The sequence below is a fragment of the Sminthopsis crassicaudata genome, chromosome 2 (genome assembly GCF_048593235.1).
Source record: "Sminthopsis crassicaudata isolate SCR6 chromosome 2, ASM4859323v1, whole genome shotgun sequence".
Classification (NCBI taxonomy): Eukaryota; Metazoa; Chordata; class Mammalia; order Dasyuromorphia; family Dasyuridae; genus Sminthopsis; species Sminthopsis crassicaudata.
The window spans coordinates 566,113,952-566,128,483 of NC_133618.1; the positions used below are offsets into that span (position 1 = coordinate 566,113,952).

The 14,532-nt window shown below is 36.9% G+C and overlaps 1 protein-coding gene across 2 annotated transcripts in view; it reads left to right on the forward strand.

Annotated features, from left to right (window-relative positions):
• The window catches only part of FANCI (FA complementation group I), a 70,400-nt gene that overhangs the window by 54,505 nt on the left and 1,363 nt on the right, over positions 1-14,532 (forward strand). For both annotated transcript variants that reach the window (XM_074295131.1, XM_074295132.1), the window contains exons 28-37: positions 3,805-3,856; positions 4,163-4,290; positions 4,407-4,475; positions 4,640-4,733; positions 5,002-5,186; positions 12,092-12,145; positions 12,229-12,288; positions 12,850-12,924; positions 13,353-13,448; positions 13,837-13,959. In XM_074295131.1, the coding sequence (XP_074151232.1) occupies positions 3,805-3,856; positions 4,163-4,290; positions 4,407-4,475; positions 4,640-4,733; positions 5,002-5,186; positions 12,092-12,145; positions 12,229-12,288; positions 12,850-12,924; positions 13,353-13,448; positions 13,837-13,959 (936 nt within the window). The remainder of the gene's footprint in view (positions 1-3,804; positions 3,857-4,162; positions 4,291-4,406; positions 4,476-4,639; positions 4,734-5,001; positions 5,187-12,091; positions 12,146-12,228; positions 12,289-12,849; positions 12,925-13,352; positions 13,449-13,836; positions 13,960-14,532) is intronic.

Sequence of the window (14,532 nt, forward strand, 5' to 3'; positions counted from 1 at the left end):
CTACAAGGTCACTACAAGTCAACAGCTTGAAGTGGCAGCTAAAAAAGCTAATACAATCTTGGATCACATGAAGAAGGGCACAGCTTCCAGGAATAGGAAAGTGATGGTCTCATTCTATTTTGCTCTTGTCAGAGGACATATTGAATTTGAAATGTATAGTAGGCAGTTATTATTACATAACTAGAGCTCAGTAGAAGAGGTTAAGGCTTGACATATAGATCTGAAAGTCATTAGCCTAAAGATAAGTAAATCCACAGAAGGCGAGATCACTAAGAGAGTAGTTAGAAAGAAATAGAGAAATAAAGAAAGCCCAGGACAGAGCCTTGGGGTACATTCAGAGATAGAGACCATGATATGGATGATGATCCAGCAAAGGAGATTGAGGAGTGTTTTAAAAATGGGTAGGAGGAGATCCAAAAAAGAGAAGTATCATGAAAATCCAAAGGAGACAATATGCAGGAGAAAAATGGTTGACAGAGGATGAGGATTGAGCAAAGAACATTTAAGAGAAAGCCAGACAGCAAAGGACTGAGAAGACTAAGAAGAGAGAAAGTTAAGAAAAGAGGAAGTATAAAATAGGTTATTAACCTGGGATTTGTGACCTTTTAAAAAATTGTAACATTTTAATAACTTTTTCAGTGTAATTAGTTTCATTTCTGATTCTAAAGCTCATTCTGAGAAGGGATCCATAGGTTCCCCAGACTGCTAAAAGTTAAGAACCAACTCCTGAGGTGGCTGCTTTCTTCTAAGAGTATGGCTGAGAAAGGGAATGTAAATGGAGGCTGATAGCTTGAAGGGATAGCAAAATCCAGAGGAGGTGTTTCAAAAACTGGGGCGGGGGGTGGGTAGAGTAGGGAGGGAAGGGGGGGGAGGTAAGAGTATAGGCAGCAAAGAAGAAACCAGGAGCTTGGGAGGGATTGAAGAGGGATAGAAAAGATGTTTGTGAGGACAGTTAACTAGAGGAGATAAGAAGGAAGGAAGAGATCCAGGAGGCCATTGAGGCATTGGCCTTGGAGTGGAGATGGGCCCTTTCTTTCTCAGAGCAGAGTGAAGGAAGAGAGATTGGGGAGAGAAGGTGATGAAGTCCAGTGGTCATGAAATTAGAAGAGGAGGAGAGACATGGCTTTACTTTTTCAATAAGAGAAAAGGTCAAAGACTTCAAATGTGAGATCAAAGGTAATAAGGAAAAAAGCTTGAGGACAGAAATTTGGAGCAATAGCTGTGGAGAGAGAAAGAGAATTTGATAAAACAAATTGTGGTGGACCCAGCATAGTTGCATGGCTATTTGGGGGGGGGGGAAATGGAGATGTGTGGGCTAGATGATAATACATTTAGAATATTTAGAATTAGTTTAATGCCCAGACACAGTCATCAATAATGATTTCATGTCAGCTTGGAAAGATCTCTTTATTGTAGTGTAGTTGGAATCTCTCTTTTGCTGTATCCTGTTTAACACTTTTAACTTGAATAAAAGCATAGAGGCATGTTTATCAGATTTGCAAGTGGGATAAATCTGGGGGAAAATAGGAGATCACAGATCTTTTAAATACTCCATTGGAAACCTACTGTCATGTGGAAGTTGAACAGTTTAGGTCGAGTCCTTTCCACCAGACAATATCCATTTAATTCTATTGTCATTTAGCCTACTTTCTAACTTTTACACAAGAATAAAGTGAGTTGTTATAGCAAATGCTTTACTAAAATTATACCAGTACTGCAACTAGACTGCTAGAATGAAACTTTAATGAATGTTGGGAACTGACATCTTGTTCAGTGGTCATTAAGTACCAACTTGATGCATAGCACTGTCTTAGTTCCACATTTTAACCCTTCCATATCTTCTTATCACTTTCAATTTTCAGTAGGGCTTTTACTAAACTGAGTACCTTCCCACAGTTTGTATAAATCGTATAAATACTAGTGAAGCATTTGGGTTGTCCATAATTGTTCCTTTCACTACCTGCCAGTATCTCCTTTTTTGATCATGTATTTCTCTGGTATCTTTTATGCCATTTCTGCACTATTCTTTATTGTTAGCATGTTTCATTGATCTGCAGTTTTAATTCTTTGAAGACTGATATACATCACCAGAAGCATAGTGGGATTAAAAAGGCAAACTTTTGTTTCAGGGATAAGCTTGAGATTATTAAGAATATGTAGAGTTTCCTTAAAGACAATCCAGCATGCTCTTATCCCTTTTTCATATTTGGACGCAACTCATTGCCCAAGTCATTCATCTACAATATTTGTTCCAAATAAAAATACTAACAAGTTAGCACATTGGGCTGTTATACCAACTATATATCATAGTCTATTGTTCTTTATTTGTTTTTTTTCCTGTGACTGGTTAGGCTAAATTTTGTTTTTCTGGGTTTTGTTGTGGTTTTTTTCATGATTATGGAACTCATTTAGGACCATTTTATTGCTGAGAAATTTGATGCAATCAGCATAATGTCATCCATAAACTGGAGCATCTATAGCAACTGAAAAGCTATTGGAAACCCCTTTCTTTTGGACTCTTGATAGATATCCTCCATAACAGTGGCAAACATTTTTGGTAATAAATGTCTCCCTGTTTTATGGACTACTTGAGAGTAACAAGCAGAGGATTACTGAACTGTTTTATCACTCAAGATATCTTGATTACCAAAAAATATATATATGCATAGAATTAATTGTTGGTGGAAATATGGGAGAACACTCTAATGCACATAAATTGTTGTAATCATTCTCCTAGAAAAGTTTTGAGATACATTCAAAAAAGACACTAACCTTTCTATATTCTTTTTGACCCAGTGGTTGTATTACTAAACTTGTACCCTAAAAAGATCATAGAGAGGATTCATATGTACAAAAATATTTATAGCAATACTGTGCTTTGTGGCAAAGAACTAGAAACTAAAGGGTTGGCAAGCAACTTGGGATTGTCTGAAAAAAATTATGATATATAAATATAATGGAACATTCCATCAGAAAAATTGACAAAAAAGAATAGACTGAGAAATCTAGAAAGATTTTTATGAAATGAAGCAAGGATAACAGTTTATACAATGATTATAACATTTAAAGGGAAAAACTATAAAAGACTTAAGAATTCTGATCAATATAATAGAAAACCATAATTCAAGAAGACTAATGTTGCATCATGTTTCCTACCTCTTGTCAAAGATGATAGATTAGAGGTGCAAAAGAAGACATAAATTTTCAGACATAGCCAGAACATGGTTTTTTAGTGTTTGTTTGTTTTATCATTTTATTTGTTAGAAAGGAGGGCTTTGAAGCAGGAGCTATGGAATGAAGTTAGGGAAGAGAATTATAATGCTGGGAGGGAGAAATAAGTGCAGTATTTTAAAGTTCACATGTGAGTTCAGAGGTAGACACATGCAGAACAGCATTGGAAAGACTATGATGAATTTGGTAAATTTTTTAAAGATGTGCTTAACAGATTTTGTTGTTGTTTCATATTCTTTTTCATTTCCTCCCAGACAATTTTGATTAAATGAAATGGAAAAAGCTTTCCAATAACAAAATTAATGCATCTAGAATACAAAGGGAAACTTTCCCAAAGAACCTCATACTAGCATTTGATATGTATTTAAATTCAGGAGATGACAGGAATATTAGTAAATTTTAATCCTTGAAAAGATGGTAGGTTTTGAATCTTAAGTCAAGCACAAAATCTTTCTGAAAGAAGTCCTTGATTACATCTAGTGCCCAATGGTCATTTATTTTTTTCAATACTTGGAACCCAATTTTTAGTTTGTTACTTTCATGAGAGTGACTGATCCTTCTACTTTGATACAGCTTATTCAGATGCTCTCCTGGACAGTCAAGATGTGCAAGGAAAACAGTTTAGGTATGTACTTTTCTTTTTTAATGCCATATATAAATCATTCTCATTTGATGGCATTTATTAAACAAATATTCTTTTGATAATAGGACTATACTATTATTCTATTGGTTTGTTATGTCATGATAGTGGACAGTTACTTTTACTTATTTGGCTTATGGATAGGAAGACAGATCCACACAGAATGGTTTTAAAAAGTATATTGAGCTAGTGTGTGGCTGGACAGCCTACAATGTGATTTGAACAGCTTTTCGTGAAGTAAGCCAAAATGGGCTTACCGGGGCTATAACTTGATCATTGATCCTTTCCTAGAGGATGCCTCATTTTGCAAGGGCCTGATGAATCTTCTCTTCAGCCTCCATGTTCTGTGCAAGAGTCCTGTTAGTGTACTCCGTGACCTGTCCCAAGATATTCATGGACAGCTTGGAGATCTAGACCAGGTACTGCAGAACATTCTCCAGATCTATAGTTGGACACTGGGCATCTAGAGCCTTTTCTGATCTGAATTGAAGATGTCCTATGTGCTTATGACTCTCACTCTTTTCTCCTTCCCCAGGATATAGAGGTAGAAAAACCAAACCACTTTGCAATGGTGAATCTGAAAACAGCAGCTCCCACTGTTTGTGTAAGTATTGCTGCCAGAGGCATATGAATATACTGCATACTAGAACAAATAACCAAGAACAAATTACAATAATTGAAACCCAGGGGCCTGGCTCCCATATCTCCAGTCCTTTGCCTCAACTGAGTCCTACATACCACATCATAAAGTTCCTTTTTCTTTTGTAGTTACAAGTTCTTAGTCAGGCTGAAAAGGTTTTAGAAGAAGTAGACTGGCTGATTATCAAACTTAAGGGTCATCTTGGCCAAGAGACTCTGTCAGGTAAGCACTCATTTACATGAAAACAGTTCAGAATTGAGACTGAAAAGCACTATTGAACTATTTATAGAATGGGAATTTATGAGATAGCATTCATATAACTTTATGTTGTGTGATATTTATTTCTGGTAAACTACAAATGTATTTTCACTAGACTATCAACTGAAGTAGAGGGCTCTAATACGTAGCTGTGATTTCTAACCTAACTTCTTTCCTCTGACTAGAAAATAAAGCTATTTAATTTACATTTGCTGATATTTTCTTCTTTCAGAGGAGGCTTCTCAGGAAGTTTCACTAAACCAGACCCTTGAGAAGGCAGCTATATTGCAACTTGGGACTCTCCTCACAGCATTCCATGAGCTGGTGCAGACAGCACTGCCATCTGGCAGCTGTGTGGACAGCCTGTTAAGGAACCTCAGCAAGATCTACACTATCCTTACAGCTCTTGTTAAATATGTGAGTAATTGGTTCTGTCCCATCATGGCCACCAGCCTAGAACACTGGAGTCATTTTCCAAAGTCACATCATAACACTTGGACAAACCAGGTGTGCCTTGTTCCAAGGTCTTAGAGTTGTCATTCATTTGGTCTTAGTTAGGACAGGCTTCTCTAGTATTACTTAACAGTCCAGTTAGATAAGTACATTTCTACCCATTTTTTAGATGAGGAAACTGAAGCTTAGAGTGGTTAAATGACTTGACCAAGGTCATACAACTGGTAAGCAATGATTATAGGATTAGAACCCAAGTCTCCTGGCTCCTGCAGAGGCAGCTAGTGGTACATCAAAAGAGCACTGGGCCTGGAGGTAGAAGGACCTGAGTAAAAATGCACAGAGGTGGGAGATGAAGGACCATGTAGGTGAAGCACCAAATAGGTCAACTTAGCTGGAACATATAATGTTGTGAGAGGAAGTGATGTAAAATTAGCCTGGAAGGATGGGTCAGATCCAGGTTCTGCAGGACTTTTAAATGTTAAATGGAGACTTATTTTTTCCCTTCTAAATTTAAATACCAAAAAAGACGCATTTCCAAACACAGCAAAATATGAAAAGAGATATATCTATAACTCTGAATCTTTATTTCACACCACTTGCATTTTTTAAAAAGTATAAACTCTGTTACTTTCAAAACTCTCCTCCTTGTATGTGCTTCTTTTTGAATTTTTTTGTTCTCTGAATTTTTTTCAATCAGCAAAAATCCACCTTTTCTCTCTCTACTCCTAAACTGCTCCTCCCATTGAAAATGAAAAAAAAAAAAAAAAAACCCTTTGTTTACACATATGTAATCAAGCAAAACCAATTTTAATGTCCAAAAATAAACGTATCTCATCTAGCACTCCCTGTTCTTCACTTTTTGGTCAGAAGATAGGTAGCATATTTCATCATTAGTCCTCTGGAATCATGATTGATCATTATGTTGATCAGATTTCTTAATTCTTCCAAAGTTGTTTAACTTTACCATATATATTGTCATTGTGCAAATTGTTCCTAGTTCTGTTCACAAAACATCAGTTCGTGTAAGTCTTTCCAGGTTTATCTGAAACCAACCCTTCCATCATTTCTTAAAGCACAGTAGTGCTCCATTACATTCATGTACCATAACTTGTTCAATTAACAAATTATCACGTTCCCAACTTTTTGAGCACTCCCTCAGATTTACATTCTTTGCCATTTCAAAAAGATATATTTTTATACATCCTCAATTAGTTTAGAAATAGTCTCTCTGTTCATATATCCTTCCTCTAATTCCATCTTACTTTTCCCTTCTTATTTCCCTGTTGAGTTAAATACATCACTTGAAACTATTTCCTCCATACCTATACCTACTTTTTTTCCTTGTTGAGTTTAATATATTTCTGCTGTAAACTGTATTTAACTGTTTCAGATAAGAGGAAAGTTTTTTCTGATTCCTACTGCATCTCACCCCTTCTTATTATTTCGTGTATTATTTTGCTCTCCAAATATGAGAAATAACAAATTCTACTCTCCTCTTTCCTTCTTTATACTTTTTTAAACCTCTTTTCCTTTTCCTCTCCTGTAACTTTTAGAACCTATTTTTCTTATTTGAGATATTCAGTATCCATGGAAGATAAAAAAGTTCTGAAGTTTTACCATGTTAGAAATACATCATCATGCAACTTCTTCCAGTTGCTGAGATAAATTTTCCTTTCTAGGTTGTTCTTGATTCTTGCATTTATATTTCAGAATTCCCATCGAGCTCTAGTTTTTGCTTCAGAGATGTGTGAAAGTGCTCTATTTCCTTGAGGTCCATTTTTTTCCCCTATGGATTATATTCAGTTTTGCCAACTTTAAAAAAAAAAAAAAAAAAAAGTTTGTTTTTTGTCTTTCTCTCTTGCTTTTTGAAATATATTCTAAGAGCTCCCCTGGATTTTGGTAGAAACTTCAATGTCTTGTGTGACCTTTACTATAATTGAACTGCTTTCTGGATGGTTCCAATATTTTTTCTTTCATGAAGAAAGTCCTGAATATTGACTATGTGAGACATTCCATAGAACTTTTTTTGGGGGGGGGTATTTTTCAAAAGATAATCAATGAATTATTTCTAGCTTTACTTTACTCTCTGGTTCTAGTAGATCTTGGCAGTTTCCTTTGGTGATTATTTTAAATATAGTATACAGACTTTAGTTTTGTAAACATGATTTTCAGACAATCCAACACTCAGACTTTCTCTCCTTGATCTATTTTTCAAGATCATTTGTTTTTTGGTGTCAATTATGTTATATTTTATTTGGAATTTTTTTGTTTTTTATTTTAATATTTCATATTATGTTGTGTAATTTATTTCTGTCTGATCTATTTAGGATTTTAGGGATTCCATTTTTTAGATAAGAACTTTTTACAACTTAACACTTTATTTCTAGGCTACTCACTCTTCCAATCCTTATTTCAAGTGCTTTTATCTTATTTATTCCTTGCTTCATTTCTTCTAAGTATTTGTGGACCGCTTGATTGAGAATTGATTAGAGTGAAAAGAGGCAAAATGTAAGGAGACTAGTTAGGAGAGACTAATTCAGTAGTCTAGCCAGAAGGTTATGAGGGCTTGAACTAGAATTCTGGCCATGTGGAGGGAAAAAAAAAGAACAGGAGGAAGAGAATGAATGTGCAAGTACAGTTGCCAACACTGAGCAGCTTTTTGGATAACAGTTGTGAATACCTAAGTGAAGGATTGAGAAAGACTAAAGTTATGGTCTCAACTCACTGAAGGACAGGCGATGCTTTCTTAACAGGAATAGGGATGGGGAGTTGGGTGCAGTTTCTGAGGAATTAATTATATTCTAGACATGTTGTATCAGAGATGCCTGTAGGACATTTTGGCGAAAATGTTCAGCAAGTATTTGAATATATGAGATTGAAACTCTGAAGGAGCAATGGCACAAAAAACTAAGAGGAAGTGGTCAGCAGTACCAAATATTGGAGAAAGGTCAAGGATAAATAAAGAGATCTCTGGTAATCTTGGAAAGAACAGTCTTAGTTGATTGTTGGGACAGAAGCAAAAGAGCAAATGAGAAGTAAGAAAAGTTGACAGTGAGGATAGTTTTCTTTAGAAATTTGGCTATTCAAGTGATGAAAAATATAAGACAACAGTTTAAGTGTGGGGCCTGGTAGGGTTAGAAGGCATCATAATGTAATAGAAAGTATTAAGAATCAGAAGGACTCATTTTGAATCTTAAATGTGAGCACTAGACAAGCTAACTTCTCTGAACCCCCTTTTCTTCATGGAATAGCATTCATCTTTTTACTTCCCAGAGTTGTGAAGAAGTGCTTTAAAAGCCTTAGAGTACTATGCAAGGGCAAACTGTTATCATAATTATTATTGTTATTGTTTTAATTATTACCCTAACACTAACACCAATTCTTACCTAAGAAAAGGCAAATATCTTTTGGTATTCAATAGCAAGTATCCTCTGCTTTATACTTTGCAGATGTTTCCGTCCAAAATAGGAAAACAAAGAGTAGTTCAAAGCAGCTAATCACTTCTCACTCATGCCCGAGAGTAGATTAGCACTCAGGAAGACATAGAAAAGATCATCATAATACATTTTGTTATCCCTGAGAATGGGTATAGAAATCTGTTCCTAGGCAGTTGGCAATCAGGATGAGGCAGGGGAATGAGCTTTTGAAGTAGAGCATCAGTAGTCTTGGCAATGTCTGTGTTGGCCTTCCTACAGAAGACAATAATGAGATAGCTTGGTGTCCCAGATAAAGGGACAATTCACTTGATGGGGAAAGAGCCTCTCTAGGCAAAGCTGAGCTATCCCTTTGTGTAGGAAAATAAGATGGGAAAGAATGGCTTCTATTATCTCCCACTCACCAAAAGGAATGGTTTTGGTGTTTCTGAAAGAAAAGAAAGCTTCATCTCCCTAGTAGTGTGTAGATTCTTCTCCCTTCTCCTATATTTTTGTGACACAGTGAGATTTATCCAACTGAAATTGCTCCCTCCAAAGTTACCCATGATCTCTTAAATGCCAGATCTAATAGTCTTTTCCCTATCCTTATCTTTCTTGATATCTCTGCAGCCTTCTGACTCAGCCATCCTTCTCCTTGATACTTTCTTTCATGACATTGCTCTGTCCTGGTTCTCCTCCTATCTCTCTTTGCTGCATCTCAGTTTTCTTGGCTGTGTCTTCCTCCAAGTCACATATACAGCTAATGGTCAATGTCCTCCAAAGCTTTGTACTTGGCCCTCTTCTCTTCTCCCTCTACACAGGGGGTGAGGGGAAGGGTTGAATCTAATCCACCACCTGTTTTTGCCGGTTCCTGCTCTTATTATTTTCACTCGTGATTTTGATGAAACCAAATGTATAACCAAATGTTGAGGTCTAGCTAAGGGATACCTAAATAAAATTAGGATTAATTGAGGTCTAGTGGCAGGTTTGGGGTACAGGGAGTCAAGTGGAGCTCCCCTGCAACCTCTTTGGATTCGACGCAAGGATACAAAGTTAAATGAATTCTAGTGTCGGAACGAGTCCCCTGTAAATGAATTTACAGGCCCAAAAACCTAGATTGATAAAGAGGTTTATTGTAGGGTTTGGAAGTAAGGTTAAAGTCTGGTTAGTAAAAGGCATTAGAGGAAGAAATACACCAAAAGCAGCGGACAGAGAGTCTGTGACGCAAAGCATGGTGCTTGCATGCTTCAACTCTCTGCCAAGAGATGATTCCAGCTTGGCTCTTTTATTTGCTTGAAGGGGCCTAGGGTGGAGTTCCAGGTTGATTCCTCGAGGGCTAGAACCCACCAGGTGGGGGTTGGGGAAACCTGAGCAGATAGTGGGGGCTGAAAACCCAAGCCAGCTCAGATCCAGTGTGGGTTGGGCCCGGATATTCAAAAGGGTGCTTTTTGGCCAGGATTTGTGAATCAAAGGTAAGTCCAAAAAAGGGGTTGGGGATCAGAAAAGGTATCTTAAAGGGGCCATAGCCCCCATCAATTTCATAAGTTCCCATGGGTTCAGTTATCTCAATGTTGCTGATTCACAGCTATCCAGCCCTGACTACTAACTAAACCACCAAATTCTTCCCTTCAACTATTAGACTTCTCAAACAGGATGTCTCACAGTTTTGTTTTTGTTTTTTTTTTTTGGAGACCGTTCAGTAATTTGCTTAGTCATATAGCTGGGTTTGAACTCGACACTCCAGGACACTGTGCCACCTAGTTGCACTTTATATTTTAAATTTAGTATGTCCCAAACTGAATTTATTATCTTTCCCTCCAACAAACAGCCCCTATCTGATCTGTTGCCAAGTCTTACTGATTTCACCTTCATAATCTCTCCTATATATGCCTCGTTTTTTCTTGACACTGCCTCCATCCTGGAGCAGGCCTTCATCATTTCACATCTAGACCACTACAGTAGCCCATTGAATGGTCTCCTTGACTCATCTCTTCCACCATTGCAATCCAGCCTCTTCTCAGTGTTTTACAAAAGTGCACCCATCCCCCATTAAATAAGCTCCAGTGTCTCCCTGTCTTCTCCAGGGTTTAATATAAATCCTCTATTTGGCATCCAAAGACCTTCATGCCCAGGCCCTCTCTGTTTTTCTGGTCTTCTTACATCTTACTCCTTCATAATCTGCAATCCAGTCACCCTGGTTCCTTGGCTGTTGTCACACAAAGCCTCCTATCTCCTGACTCCAAGCATTTTCAGGGATTGTCCTCCAGGCCTAGAATGCTCTTCCTCCTCATTTTTACTTCTTAGCTTCCTTCAAGTCTAAGCTAAAATCAAATACTTTCTGCAAAAGACTCAATCTTTTTTAAAGCTCATGCCTTCCCATTGATTATTTCCAGTTTATCCTGTCTGTATCTTCTTTGTACATGGTTGTTGTTGGTGGGTTATCTCCATTAAACTGTGAGTTCCTTGACAGCAAGGACTGTATCTTTTTTTTTTTTTTTTTTTTTTCCCCCAATCTCTGGTGCTTAGCACAGTACCCGGAACATCACAGTGCTTAATAAATGTTTGTTGATTTGAGAGATTCCATTCAGGAGTATTTCTCAATGGAATAGCAACTGTAGTTCCCCTTTATAAACTGCTTGCCTCATAACCACCATTATCTCCATTATGCTTAGGAGGGGAAATGGCTTAGTTGACCATTGGATGCTGGCCCTCATCATCTCTTCTGGGCTATATCAGTACTTTTCTAATTAGTCTCCCTGTCTCTCCTTACTCCCACCTGTCCTCCACTTAGCTGCCAACTGATCTTAACACAAACCTCAGCTTACTCAAGATGTGACCATAGTAGTTGTTCAAAAATAGTGGCTCCCTATTATCTCTTAGATCAAATAGGAAACTTTTACATTTAAGCATTTAAAATCTTACATAACCCAGTTCCTTCCTTTCTGATTTTCTTACACTTTACTCCCTTTCCAAGGATTCCACCATTCAATTATGCTGACACTTACACCCTCCTACAGATATTCATACAGGTACCCTTTCCCTCCTTCACCCTGTTCTGGGGATTTGCACTGCCTGTCCCCTGTGCCTCTAGTGCTCTTCCTTCTTCCTCAGACTCTTACCTTTTCTGACTTCATTCAAGACTCAGACTTTCTGCCTAGACATTCCCTAGTTCCCACAGTTGCTAAATCCTTCCATTTATCACAAACAGATTCTGCCTATAATTATATAGTTACTTAACATGTCTTCTCCCTTAGAATGTAAACTAATTGACCACATGAGTATTTTTACTGCTTTTTTTGTCACTATATATGTGCTTAATTTGACTTAGTGACTTGCATATAGCTAAGACTCAAACCCATATCATTTGTTCTCGGGCTCAACACTTATTCCCTTCCACCACAATGATTTTCACACTTATCTAAGGAAAGCTGAAACAAAGATTTTCTTTTCTATCAGTATCTCCAGGTTTGCCGTAGTTCAGGAGGAATTCCTAACCGTATGGAAAAACTGGTATGTTTGCCTTTCTGGAGGGAGGGAGGGAAAGAACAGATTTTATTTGAAATACAATCAATCATTACATTTCTGCTCTGCAGGTTAAGCTCTCAGGCTCCCATCTGACACCACAATGCTATGCTTTCATCTCTTATGTGCAGGTAAGAGAAACAAAAACTAATTTTGAGTAATTAATTCCTATGTAACAGAACATAGCAGAGACTGTATCAAATATCCAAAATAGACTTCTTCCCTGTACACAGAAGGAATGATAGAACCACTACTGACAGAAACCAAATGATTTTACCAAGTTTGCAGCAAAAGTCTCCAGTCTACAACTAAACAATCTAGTAGCCCCCAGAACAGACTCTAGGTTAGAAGCTTTTGAAGAAAGTTGACATTTTTCTCCATTCAAAAAATTTGTACCCAGCAAGAAAATTTTTATTTCCTGTCTAGCATTTGTAGCAGGGAATGAGTATGCACTTGGGACTTAGTAATCCTAAAACTAACTGCTATAAGAAGCCTATTGAGAATATGAGCAAAGGGCTGGTGAGGACAGAAGTACGGTGGTATCTCTGCTAATAAGCTGAATCTAACATACATAGGCCTTTTTCTCTCAGTCCAGTTGAATAGAGAGCCCTTTCTCTGCTCTCTTGGAATTCTCATGGAATGTAAGGCTTGGAGGGATAATCTAAAGAGGTTCTTGCTTTCAATTCCTTTAGAACATCCAGAATGAAAGCCTAAGCTTTGCAGGAGAGAAGAAAAAGGAGAAAACTGCTGCAGTCACCACAGCCATGGTGAGCTTGTCATGAGATTTAAATCTTGACACAACTTATTAGTTCACTTAGTACTCAAGCATTTTGTAATGATCTGATTTGTATTTAGACTTTTAACAACAACAACAAAAAAGACTTTAAAAAAAAAAAAAGAGAAGTTATTTGCAAATGATAAAATGGACCTACTATAACCTGTTCTTCAAAAGCAAATCACTTTGGAATAACATTTTGAAAAATTCATTCTTGTACATAATTAGGCCTAGCATGGCTTGATGAACCCTAAATTCATTAATTCTACTTGGTTAAGGAAGCTTTAGTTTATTTAGTTCTGGTATCTGAAGTATTATCAACCCCCACTGTTCCTATATAATCACAGATTCATAATGGACTATAGGACTCCTAAGCCAGGAAAATTTGATTATAACATTTGCCTTCTCTTTACCTTCTAGGCTAGAGTTCTTCGAGAGACCAAACCAATTCCTAACCTGATCTTTGCCATTGAGCAATATGAGAAATTTCTCATCCATCTTTCTAAAAAGTCCAAGGTAATTCACAATGAATACTAAATTCAAACAAAACATTTAAAGCAAATTGGACAGATGACAATAGCTAACATTTATATAGCACTTTCAGATTTTGCAAAGTATTTGACAAATAATATTTCATTGTATCCTCACAACCCTGGAGGATGTTATTATTATGCCCATTTTACAGATAAGTAAAGGCAGAGTTGCACAGGCAGGTTCACAAAACTTTCAAGTGTCTTAAACTAAATTTGAACTCATGCAGGTCTTCCTGAATCCAGGTCCAACACTCCATTCTTGATAAGGAAGTGAAGGATCAGTATCGTACATACATGATTTAAGATGTTTCAGTGAAGAGGTTGTATATATAATGAAATAATTTTTCTTTTTATATACACTTCTGTCCTAGGTAAACCTAATGCAGTACATGAAGCTCAGCACCTCCAGAGACTTCAGAATCAATGGAGACATCCTGGACACAGCTCTTCAGGAGCAAGAAACAGATGAAGAGAATGAAAGAATGACAGATCAGGTCAGTTCCCTTTTTTCTGTTTCAAAAGATGTAATCAGATGTAAGCTCTAAAAAGGGATAACTCACACTGATTGAACACTTTACAGTTTACAAACTGTTTTACTCACAATAATCCTTTGAAGTGATTAATACAGATATCATTTACAGATGAGAAAACTGGGCCTCAAATAGATTTCTGGTCATGGTCGTGTTTTTTCCATCATACTCTGCTTTTTATAGGTTAATGATGATAACGGCATCCATGTGGGAATAGAGGTGAGACTGAAAGAAAAGATGACTAATTGTAGAAAAAGGAAGGGAGCCTATTGCTATAAGAAAATAAATACTCTGATATGAATTGGGGACATAATTGGAGGTAGCTGTTGGTTCTCTACCTGGCTGCGTTATAAAAAAGCAAGAGGTTGAACTATTTAAATGAAATAAAATTGAGTTTTAGGAATTTCAGTTGTCATCTATATGATTCTGATTACCAAGTGTGAGCTGATCATTTAAAAAAAATTAAATGTAGGTAATTAATAGTAGATGGGAATATACTTACTATCTATGCCCCACTTGGCTTTCCCACACATCTAT